Consider the following 13133-nt stretch of genomic DNA (forward strand, 5'->3'; position numbering starts at 1 on the left):
GTTAGCTATGTCACATTTTTTAACTTAACAATTGAGACTTAAGATACCAACAGTATAAGATCTTGAGGAAAAAGGGAAAGGGATCCATGAAAAATTGATTTACAATATGTATCTTTGATTGGTCTTTTAGCAAAAACACTACATTTACACTAAGTTGAGAATTTACAAGTATTTGCCAATGATTATGCATTTCATGGACACCTCATTTATCAGCAATGAATTATGAGTCAAATATAGTTTATTGCTCTCATTATCCACCCCATGAAAGATCTGTTTTATCATCCTTTGTAGAATGTAGAGTTCACAATCAACATTTTTGCATGTATGTAATATTATTTTTACAGGGCGTCAGCTCACAATCTTCAATAGCCAAGCAACCATAATAATTGGCGGGAAAGAGCAGGGCCAGCCCTTCCAGGGCCAGCTCTCTGGGCTTTACTACAATGGCTTGAAAGTTCTGAATATGGCAGCCGAAAATGATGCCAACATCGCCATAGTGGGGAATGTGAGACTGGTTGGTGAAGTGCCTTCCTCTATGACAACTGAGTCGACAGCCACTGCCATGCAGTCAGAGATGTCCACGTCAATCATGGAGACCACCACGACCCTGGCCACTAGCACAGCCAGGAGAGGAAAGCCCCCCACAAAAGAACCCATTAGCCAGGTGAGTGTGACATTTCATTCCTTCATTTTGGCTCTGTGGTTATGAAAGTGGGATTTTCTTCATAGGTGCTTTTTCTAAAATGTGGTTGTTTCATCTCAGGCATTATGGCTTCCTTTGAGACTTGCTTAATATAGTGCACTCGGTTTAACTATGAAATATGTATATGCTGGGACTTGAGATTTGTGGACCGTTATAAATTGCTTTGTGTTTGTTTGATCACTGCTTGGTGATGGTTTCAGTAATCTTAGTCTAGCTCAAGCTAAAGGGATTGTCTGCTTATTACATGAGATTTTCACTTTCTAAGTTAAATGAACAAGTAAATTAATGAAGTACATGAAAGGCCTTGTTTGTTCAAGCTTGCATTCATCAAAATAAAATGAAAGCAAAGTTGAGCAGTTGCCTGGAAAACATCTATTGTATTTGGAAGTCTCGAAGTTTTGAGTTGGTAGGCATGCGGCTCTGACGGTGAATGCTGAATTCACTTTATTACTGTCTATACGGAAAATGCACTGTTAGTTTATATGAGGACAAAGACTGAAAGTACAGTACTTAAAAAATCTCTTGGACTAACATATTTTGTATGATATGCAGCTAACTGCCCTCACCTAGAATCTACTTTAGTGAGCTCATTGTCCAATCTTATCTCCATAAATTTTGCAAATGAGATATTTAAATGTTGAATTTGTACAATTTGGAAGTATATTCATGCAATCAAGTTATAGTTATTGATTGCCTAACATGTGTCAGGCATCAGTTTAGATATTGGCATTATGTAATTGAAGAACAAGAAAAAAAGAAAACTACCTGCCTCATAGAGCTTACATTTGATGAAAAGCTTCCAGAACATAGTTGAAATGCTGTTAAAGGCTGTTACGTCGCTATTGACATTTGTTGCCATTGTAGCTATTCTGCTGTTAATTCTTTCAGAAGTTTGTGTTCTCCTTGGTCCAAAATTGATTCTTTTCTTTTGTTCTGTTTTTAATAGTGTCTTCGATAGGTGCCACAGAAAGCTTTTCCAAATACATTAGTTTTCTAGAAACCCACATTCTAAAGATGCAAAAATAATAATTACTTTTTAAATTGCTTTTATTTCAAGTGTTTGAAACAGACCAAGTATCAGAATTAGAGCGTAAAAGAAAGTGAATTCAGTTTTATCAGCACCCTATCTGCTAATTAACATAAGTTTACCAGAGAAAGAAGAAAATAGATTCTGATTTTTACTTTGAGAGGAAGAGGTGTTAGGAACAGAATAATCAAAAAACTGTAAATTCTATAAATTCTTTAAGTGTAGTGATGGATACATGTACCTGTATGTGGGCATTCATTCTCTCTCTCTCGCCCTCTCTCTCTCTTTCTCTCTGAACTCAGCCACAAAGTAAAATCACAGCCTAATAGGATGTTTATCAATACATATTTATTGATCACTCTACATGTGCCATACACTGTTTCAGCGCTGGGGATGCATCAGTGACAACAAACAAAAACCCCTGCCCTTATGGCATGTACACTTTAGTAAGAATGTGTGCCTAGAGTGGAACCATTTCATTGATTTTCTCTAGCTTGTTTGGGGTTAAAAGACTGTTGATAATCACACTTAGCCCCTTGGATAAAGACTTGTGACTTTAGACAGATGTATACATGTCTAACCGCTCCATTTGACGTTCTTTTCTAATACTTCACTGGTGGTTAGTCATGGGGGTGTTTGGTTTAATGTTTAACAATAGTCAAGTCAAGGTAAATCAGATACAGAAGAAATGAAACACAGAGCAATTGATAGATTATTTTCTTTAAACAAAATCAGAAGAGGACATTCTAGGATAATCAGAGTGGAAAATGTTTCCACGAATAAAATTTGCAAGAGCCAGACATCTTTGTTAGTAGTCTTATCTCATCATTAATGAAATTACACTTGCCCAAGTTCCTTGGCAAACCAGATGTATCCCCAAGTAAGGAAAAAATAATCAGCTTTCTTTTTGTATATTTTACCAATTAGTAACTGCTATGTATTAAGAAATTATGTTTTTAAAGAAATGTACAAAGTAGCTATCTCACTTGCAAGCTAAACACCTATAAATGAAGAAAGAAAAACTTAAGGATTTTCTAATATTAATTAATATAAAAGAAGAACAGTTATCTTTCCATTTATTGCCAGTTAAGAGGGTCCCTTTTATTATGAGCTATTACATATTTTAAAACTGCAATGGTTTATAAAGATAAATAATCTAGTCAATTAGTAATTACTTGGTTCATTTGAGGGGTTATTGACTTAAATAAAAGATTACTAGGTTCATTAAAAAACAGATATTAAATTTTTAGATTTTTAACAGACCAAATACAGTAATTATATAATTTGGATTAATATGTTATAAATATTTAATTATGGTGACAGTATCTTAAGTTTGGGCTAATAGTTTTTAAAATTTTCTTGTTTATGTGATTAAAGGCAATGTGTGTATGGGGGTGAGGGAAACACAAAGGAAAGACAGCAAATTTTATATTTTAAGTAACAGAATAATTTGTTACAAATTTTCTTTACCTCACAATTGATTTTTAAATTGTCCTTCAACTATTGAGATAACTGATACATGTAGAATTTCAAGTATTTGTTTCTTAGCATTGCCAAAATCTTGAAAGTTTAAATGATTTGTAATGCTAATTCCAGGACTGAAACCTTCGACCTGTTTTTGCAGGTTGGATGAAGTATCTTCCTTCAACCGTGTCTGTAGTGGCATCTCCATGTGCTTTTATCAACTGCCTTACTAAATTGAGTACCAAGAAGGGTCATTTTATTTTTCAAAAACCATCCTGGACTGTTTTCTCAATCAAAGTGTATTTTCCTCAGTGATAATACTGAGCCACTTTAGCTGCAATGGCAATGTACCTTGAGGTGATTGCATGTTTTAGAACTATGGAAACAGGTTTTTGGTCAAGCAGAATTAAATTGGATTCATTTCAAATAGATGAGATGAGGTTTGTTCAGCCATCCTGCAGGGCAAGTAGTAGGAGAGAAATGTATTTTCAGTTTTCACAGAGTCATAGAATATAAATAGTATTCATCAAAATGTCATCCCCTAAACCTTGTTTACATCGCCACTTAAAAGTAACAATCTTTAAAAGGAAAAGTTTTTCTTCTCCGAATAATGAACAATTTTCAGACTGATGTTTACTTTAAAAGGCATGATTTATATCATGAACTTAGAGTACATTTACCAACCTTTGTGATTAAATGGCTTTTTAAATGTGAATACAATGATATTAATAATACCTCTATATGGATTATATAAAATTTATAAAATTTGTTTTACTTAGAATATTTAATATCTAAATGTTTCTATAAGGCACACTTATCTCAAAAAAGATAAATTTCTTATAATGCTAATCTCAGAAAGCAACTATTTGCAAATATTTGATAATATAAAGATTTCAGGATGCTGAGAGCTTCTTGGGATAGGGGTAGAAATTTCAAGCAAGGCTTTTGGCTGTTAAATGATCCCTCATCTGAGTAATCCGGCAACGTCTTATGGATGTACACTGAGCTTAGCGTAAGTGAGTAAAAGTAAGCCAACACTCAAAGAGCAGCATTCACTCCCTCTGGTTGCCACTCGGTAAAGGAAGGCAAGTGGAGCTGAGTGGTTTGTTTGAAGATCAAGATGGTAACACTACTTCTGGTCTGGACTTTGTATCACATTTTGTGATTTTTCAAGCTCTTTCCTTTAGGAATATTTTCTAAGCTTTATGCATACTCTAGACTTGCAGGGGTGTCCAACCTCTAGGCTTCTCTGGGCCACATTAGAAGACGAAGAGTTATCTTGGGCCACACATTAAATACACAAACACTAACAAAAATGGGTGAGCAAAAAAAAAATGTTTTAAGTAAATTTGCAATTCTGTGTTGGGTCACATTCATAGCCATCCTGTGCCCCATGTGGCCCATGGGCTGTTGGTTGGACACTCCCGAGAGAATAAGGATTCATTGTAATGCCTTTTACTTCATGGGAGTACAGTGCAATGGGAAGAAAACAGTGAATAAGGAGAACGGTTTCCACTTTCAACACAATCACTACTGTGTTGTGTGACTTAGACAAGGAGCTCAGCTAACCTTGCTGTACTTGGGCCTGCTACCTCACTACAGTAAGTGGATTGAACTAGGAAACTCTTGCCTTGTACTGAGCTCTAAAATTTCATTGTCTCTCATAATGATGCTCTTAATTATGTCTCCTGGTGATTATTTAATGAAGCATACATTTTATCCTTGACTTTTACACAGGGTGGCCATGCCTCTCCGTTGGCCTGTATCTCCCTCATGTGTACCTGCTATCCCAGTATAATTATTATTAATAGTATTCCTTTATGAATCTCAAAAGCATCGCATTTTAATCTATAAATTACATTTCACTCTCCTTATGTAGCATATATAAAGCTATCTTTGCAAGGAAATCATGCTTCATAAGAATAATAAATAGTGAAGCCCCATCCCCTACATTCCAAGCAGAAACTGATTGTGGTAGTTTTACCTGGTTTCAGGAACCTATAGGTTTCTTTCATCTTCTTTTTCATCTCATTTCAAAAATCTTAAGTAAGAAGAGAAAAGAAGGCTTTGAAAGAGTCTAGCTCTTGACTGGAGAGACTATGCAACAGTTAGTAGGAAATTGAACTATGGAATGGGGCTATATCACTAAATATGAGTGAAATACACGGTCTGGCAGAAGCAATGCCTGCTTCAGTGTGGTTGGTAGATAATGATATGGGTGTAATAATTTATAGTGTTAATTTGAATATTTCACCTAAAATGTCATATGGTGTACTTGAGTATGATATTGTTATGTTACAGAATTACATGCTTATGGTTTTGTAATGAAAAAGGGGTGTTATTTGTGTTGGATACTGTATAGTGGAACAAGTCTGTGGTTCCAGTGAGGCTTTTCCTTTTTTCTTCAGAGTGGAGTTAGCAAAGCTACTCAAGAAAAGGAAGTACTGAGTATTTAAGAACATTGCTAAGCTGTCGGAGACATGTATATTTCACATATGCAATGTCCTACAGAAGTCAATGGATTTTATTCGCATGGAATGTTCATAAAAGAAACCCAACTAGTATCTAAGCAAGATGAGTATTTGAATATATTGGACACTGCTACTGCTTCCTGGCAGATTTGGATATATGAATGAAAAATTAATACAACTTGTTTTAAAAATGTAAACAGAGTCCACAAATATCCCCATGAAAAACATTTAAAACCAACAAAACATGTTTTATAATTTCAAAGAACAAAATTTTATTTTCATTAAAAATACTAATTAACCTTAGCAGTGGCTTCATTATTTTAAAAAATCATTGCATTACTTATAATTATGTTTGTTCTGATAACCACTCTGCATTTTAAAATAGTGATGATATGAATAATTAATTTTATTTTTCCTAGTCCCATCATTCTGCCAAATTCACTTAAATTAATGTACATTTTTATAGCAAATTGTGCATATTGGGAAGAAAAACATTTGGGTATAGATTTTACAACAGATACAGAGGCATAGTCTTCTGAAACTAATGGTGCTGAGTAAGAAAATTTTAATTCATTGTCATTTTAAATGTAGGTAAGCAATTGTTATGTAGAAGGTACATTCTCCCTCATTGCTTATAAGCAAAAGGACAAGGACGTATACATTTTAAAGAGTTTATTTTAAGAAAATTCTCCTGCTCAGTATATTGTCTTTGGTATCTAAAGTTTTCAGTAGATGTATTGACTATTTGTGGATACAACCTTGGTTTTGAGATGTCTTTAGACAAGGCTGCTTCTATCCAAATATAACCAGCTAGCCAGCCACCCATTTATTTGTCCATCAGTCATCCATCTATCCATCCATTTAAAACATGTTTGCTGAGAAGTTACTATGTATGGGTTGATGTTCTAGTCACTGGAAATATAGCATTGAACAACATTAAACTTTATTGTACAAAGCTTGCATTCTAGTTGGAAAAGCTGGACAATAAACATCAAAACTAGATAGGATGTCAAGTGATATAGGAAAAAAGTAGAGGGGGGTGTCAGGGTAGTCATGAAATGATGAAATGAGAATCATTGTTGAATAGACATGCATAGATTGTTAGTTACAGAGGCATCAATCATTATAGAATATTGGCATATTGAAATTCAGGCTTATTCCCTGATCCAGCATGACCATACTCTGCATGGATAATGCCAGCAGCAACTAACTGTTATATTAGGGAAGTAGAGAGTAGAGAAAAGAACAAAAGTGACACTAAGATTTATTTGTTTGTTTGTTTGTTTGTTTGTTTGCTTACATGAAGGGCACTCTCAGTCTGGGGCCAGGGCCTGGTCTGAGTGGTGGAGTGTGTGTTTTCCCAGGAAGGCAGTGCACAGTTGGAGTCCTCAGGGTGTACTGTGTGGCTTCAGATGTCTCAGCAGTGAGGGTGGGTCCTGATGGAGGAGCAGGGTGAGGGTGGGCTGGTATACACTGAGTTCCAGGGGCAGCTCATAGAATGGGGGAATCAGGCACCAGTGCTGCCGTGGAGGCGGCTTTTCCCAGAGGAAGCCCAGTCTCTCAGGATCTTGGGAGTCCTATGGGCCAGCAGAGGAGTCCTGGGATGAGAAACACCTGGGTGCCCTGGGTTCCAGACTTTCCCGTGGAGATTCTGGCTCATGCTACCTGTCAGGCAAACCCCAATCTTTGTCAACACCCCTCCCCTGCTCCTCACCTGCTACAGCCACTCAGAGTCACAGTGAGAAGGAACTTCACCACAGGGGCCGGGTGCAGGGAAATGGTTTCCGGCCCAAAGGCTGCGTAGGAGCAGAGCTGCTAGAGGCCAGAGTGGAGGAAAGAACTACACGTTCTCTGCCTTCCGTGGTCTTATAGACACAAGACACTTGAAGTATATCAGAAATGCTATCAAATTTTAACGTACATATGCATGTGAGGAAAAGATGAAGTGCAGCTTGGTATTATTATTCTTATTATACACGTGAGAAAGTTGAGGCATGGAGACACCCAATAACTTACCCAAGGTTGTGCGGCCAGCTTCTTTACAGGGTTCTTGGAGGCAATCTGGTCCTCTGCCTCTCAATATGGCCTTTGTTTAGAATCTTGCCACTTGTGTTCTTATATTCTTAACTAGCTCAAGGTGATCTCCATCCAGGTGTCAGATTGCTCTTTCAAAGATGCAAATACGGTCAGATCATTCCCTTCCTTAGTACATCCAGGTATTGAGGATAAAGGGAAACTTCCTTGAATGATCATCATGGTCCATCCTTCACAACTCATCTGCCTCACTAGAAGGTCTAGCAATTCTCTTCCCCGTGATCTGATAAACTAATTACAGCTACTTCTAGAGGTCATGCCCTTTCACATCTGTGTCCTCTGCAGGGAAAGCCCTTTCCTTTCTTCACCTACCTATCTCCCTCTTTCATTCTCTTCCCAATCTCTTCCAGTCCGATTCTGCATTCTGGGAGCTGACCATCTGAAGAAGTAACACTGACATGGGGTGTCATGGGCAGTGTGTTGTAATGGTCAAGGGCATTGACTCCAGAAGCCAAGATGCCTACCTAAGTCTCAGCCTCATTTTTCCCACATGCTGCCTGCGTGACCCTAGGCAAGTTACTTGGCCCCTCAATATCTTTGTTTCCCATGTATAAAATGGGGATTTTGGCTTCATCAACTGTTATGATGATTAAATGAGTCCATGTGCTGTGTGAACTATATAAAATGACTGCTTTTAACAATCTTTTATTACCAAAAGAATGGAAATTTCATGTTTTAGGAAGAACTCTATGAAATTTCCATTTTTTTGAAAGAACTAGCTCTGAATTAATGTTTCTAAATCAAAGCATCAGTTGTGTGGCATACAAGGAGCTGAATTCTCTATGGAAGGAGGTGTTCTCTGTGGGAAGGCAGCACCATTTGCCTAGAACACGTCTGTGGGAAGTGGAGGCGGGAAGACAGTGATTCAGGAGGAGAATTGTCTTTGGCATGTAGTGGGAGAGGGCCGTGAACACTAAACACACTGCACAATGAACTGTCTCCTGATCCCCATGCTCCGCATTATTTTATTTAACCTCCCACCACCAGCACACCCAATCTAAAATGACTATTGACTGAACAGTTCACGGATATCCTATACCTATTTCCCAGCTGTTCCCAGACAGAAGCTTGTTCACAGTATGGTACTGAACCTTGCAAATATGATTTCTCATAACTGTCCTTGATAACATGTTTTCATTAAAGAGCTTAAAATTTTATGATGTGCTCTTTTTCCACTTGGGTATTGAAAACATCAAATACTTCCAGCTGTGAGTTGGACTAAATTGGGTTTGTGATTCTTGTTGCAATCTCTTTTTTGCTATAATCTTTATTAGCATTGGAAAAATATTGGGTTGGTCAAAAAGTTTGTATAGTTTTTTTCCTTATGATGGCTCTAGTAGTGCTTAGTTGTCTTTAAGTTCAGTTGACACAATTTTGTTAGATTATATTGTGACAGCTCTCATATCAGCATGCATTAAAACAAAACATATCAAAATTGAGAATTTTTATGTAGCCATTTTAATATTGAAGATGGAACAAGATGCACAATATTTTTGGCATATTATGCTTTATTATCTCAAGAAAGGTAAAAACACAACTGAAATCCAAGAAAAGATTTGTGCAATGTGTAGAGAAGGTGCTGTGACTGATCAAATGTGTTAAAAGTGGTTTGTGAAGTTTCGTGGTACTACTGACATTTTGGCCAAATAATTATTTGCCCTGGGGTTGTTTTATGCATTGGAAAATGTTTTCAGTGGGGATTTTCTCATATAGGACTAGTAAGGTTGGCAGCTTCTTGATATTTCTGGTCTCAGTTATAGGACAAAGCAATATCTATTTACTAAACAATGAGTTAATGTGTAAGGAGCAAGACTATACATAGTTTTATTTTCTTGTCTTAGTTTTGATCAGTACTACAAATGATTTGTGCCATAATATTTCCTGAAATTATGGTTTTCAATTACATAGATGTGTTTGTGTTATGCCTATTGATTTATTCCCCTTTTGCATGCAGTAATCTTCTTTAAGGGAAAGGGGGAAGCAGATCATCTGAAAATTTAAAAAAGATAATTGTGCCTGTACAGGTGTGTGTGTATTTATGTGTGTTAGCAATGCTTGTTTTTTTCCTTTCACAATATATGTAAAACACTAAGCTAATAAGTCAAGATTAAATTTAAATTGCTATAATTTCTTACATTTTTATCATCTGAAGGTTACATTAGATTTTCTTGTCTGCTAGCATTACTGAAAAGTTCCCCAACAATAAAAATATATTAACATCACTAAGCTGGAACCTCAAGAGAAGGTTTAGCAAATTCATCTGCCTTTATACAACACTTACCAAATAGCTTTCTCTGAATTCTCATTATCACTGTCCTCTTGATATAAGATTCCAAGCAGAAGGCTAACACTAGTGTTAACCAATGGTTTGTCTAGTAAGCATTCTAAATGAAAGTTAATAAAACATAGCACTGGATATGTATGTATGTATGTATGTATGTATGTATGTATGTATTTTTTCAACCATGGTATGTGTTCCCTGTAAATACACAATACTTTTACTTAAAATGACAAATTAGCAAATATCTTTTGTGTATCTAACACATAAAATGCACTTTTCAAGATATTATATTCTTCAGAGTAATGGTGAAGTACCTAGTGATTTCATGTTTTATAACAAGAGCAATTTCTTGGACATTTAGATTATTAGTGAATCCATACATAAATTATAAAAGCCCTTAAAACAACAATAGCAAGCTTTTGTACACCACAGATGTGTAGTCTATTATTAACAGCAACAATGACACAATTGAAACTCAGAAACTTATTTAAAGGAAGAAAGATATTTTAGTCCCTTTTTAACAACAAGCATATGGAAGCAACGTGCTTTTATTACTTCACATGCTCTGCATGTTGACAATGTGCTAGACACTACCCTCACTCTGGAATTACCACATTCTGTGCAAAGCTTCTTCCAAAACAGATGTTATCATCCAATCGGCACATTGGATAGGTTAGAGGGTACCCCAGCCCCTCTTGTCCTCTTTCAGGATTTTCCTACCAAGCAGGAAATGGGGACTTCCTGAGAGCCCTGTTGGCAAGGTGGGGAGCTGGATCATCTTCATCTTTACAGGGAATAAATACTGGAAGCCTCAAGGCTGTTTGAGGAAGCCTCCATACTGTTTGTTACAAGTCTGAGCATCAGTTTGGACTATTGCATGAAGTAAAATATGAGCCAATAATGGGAATTTTAAAATTATGTTTATCTTGCTGACAGATATTTTTGGGAGTATCACCTAAACTTACATAGGCAAGGTCTTAGTATAGTGTCTGGTACATAGCAGGTGGTCACTTTTTTCTTGCTTGGTATTCTTGTCCCCACTCCGCCACCACTCTTTTTCCTTTTCTCTTTTTTTCCTTTTTTTTCTTTCTTCTTTCCATGTGCTAGACCCCACTGTAGGCATGGCCGGTTCACATATGATGACCCAAATTTCAAATAAAAGAAACGGGTCTGAATTTGGCCAGTGGTATCCAAAGAGTAGGTACACATGTATTCAACTAGAGATTCCCCAAAATGCTGGCAGGACAACCACATGAGAAGCCTATCTGCTCTACCATGTTATTCCAGCTATTATGAGACCCTTGTTAAATATAGCCCAGCACTGAAAATTTAGCAGTAAAACTTTGGCCCTGGAACACTTAAGGGAAACTTATCTTCATATTTCTTATACTTCAACTTATTTCTATAGCAGTTATCCCTAAATATGTATCAAAAGGCTTCACACACAGCTAGAAAACAGTGTAGGTACTTGTGTCCATAGAACCAAGGGGAGTATCAGTTTCTTTCTATAGAAAATAGAAAATATTCATATTCCACCAAAGGGAAGACTTCTGGTTCTAATTGCCATATTTCAGAAATGGAAAGGATTCATCAAGATTCTTTCAAATTTTGTGGTGACATTCCTACCTCTGACTTTTTCATGCACAGCAGCAACCGTCCTTTAGTAGTAATTCCAAACAGAGACAACATGCAACCCACAATAACAGGGTGGCAGATAAGACATCACAGGGCAGCCAGATGGCCCACTTCTGTTATGAACTGATGGCTTTCCTCTATCCAAACTAAGAATTTTTATTGTAGTTTCAGATAGAAGTTTTATTACACTTGTAACTGAAGTTGCCCATGTTTTATTTAATTGCCTCTTTGTCTTATATATACCCTTACATTCTGTAGTATTTAGAAATTTGATTCAGAAAAAGACAAAAAAGAGAAAGCATAAAGCACCTAGTCTGCAACTTGTCATTGGTATGGTAGCAATGAAGAACTGCTCATACTCCTTAAACACAAAATGCCGCGTCCCCTTTCAGATGCTGCCCCCTGGGCCAGAAGTGTTCTGCTCCCTCCCCTTTTCCTGTGCTGCAGCTTGCCTGTGATCTTCTTAATAATTAGCTCTACATTTGTAAAGTTCTAAGGCTTTGCTAATGTTAATGGTATGGCTAATTTTAAACCTTGCATTTCACTTGAAGCTTTTCCACGGAACCCTAAGCATAATGCATTTCTTGTTTTCATAGCACTTTGAAAAGATAGCTAAAAAGTCATTTAGCTAAATAGCTGTATGTACAAATTATCTATCAGCACTTATAACCTTCACTTTAGTTTTCTTTTTAACAAGTGCCTTAAAGTCAAGACCTGTGCCTTAGGGATCTGTGCATGCTCAGCACCTCACATGGTACTCTGTGCAAAGCGGACACTCAGGAAATAGTTTATAAATAAATAAATTGGTGAACATGCAGAGTGCATATTCCAGTGCTGAGATAAACACTGTGTGTTGCCTGGTCTCGTAATTTCCTGGATTGATCAATATTTGCCGAGACTAAAGATGGTATATATAAGAAGGAAATAAAGAATTTGTTTCCTTCATATGCAGTTAAAGACAGTTTTTAAATACTGTTGTTTTTTAAAGTTATATGCATACTTATGTAAACAAAATGTATGGCTATGATATGCAGGAGGCAACATTCTCATTTCAATTTGTACTGTTGACATTTATGTAAGTCCAGGATGGAAGTGCCCACGGTTGGCCCCACGATGGGAAGCGGAAGGGTGTACAGCAGTACAATTTTGCTTAGCAGGCTACAAGTTTGTGGGTCAAAACACTTTTCCAGGGGTTCAGTAGTCTCATCATTTTGGAATTATGGTGGTTTATCTAGGTGGGGGAGGGACAGCGTTCATGGTCCTCTCTTTGGAGTAATATTTTATCACTGGTATAATTTAGAATTGCTGACACATTGTAAAAGAAAAAACCAGGCTGACTTTTAGTTAGATTTATTATCGGTATTAAATTTTCTACAGCAGAGCCACCCATGCTGTATACACCCGCAGCTGACCGCTCCCACCACTGCCTGGGGAGGCACAGATTGCGAGAATTGTGCA

The 13133-nt window shown here is 36.8% G+C and overlaps 1 protein-coding gene across 18 annotated transcripts in view; it reads left to right on the forward strand.

Annotated features, from left to right (window-relative positions):
• Window positions 1-13133, forward strand: part of NRXN1 (neurexin 1) — a 1079628-nt gene that overhangs the window by 950991 nt on the left and 115504 nt on the right. For all 18 annotated transcript variants that reach the window (XM_045827411.1, XM_045827414.1, XM_045827421.1 and 15 more), the window contains one exon: window positions 345-664. In XM_045827411.1, the coding sequence (XP_045683367.1) occupies window positions 345-664 (320 nt within the window). The remainder of the gene's footprint in view (window positions 1-344; window positions 665-13133) is intronic.

Source organism: Phyllostomus hastatus, unplaced genomic scaffold, assembly GCF_019186645.2.
Source record: "Phyllostomus hastatus isolate PE091 unplaced genomic scaffold, TTU_PhHast_1.1 phas_scaffold_78, whole genome shotgun sequence".
NCBI classification, from domain to species: Eukaryota; Metazoa; Chordata; class Mammalia; order Chiroptera; family Phyllostomidae; genus Phyllostomus; species Phyllostomus hastatus.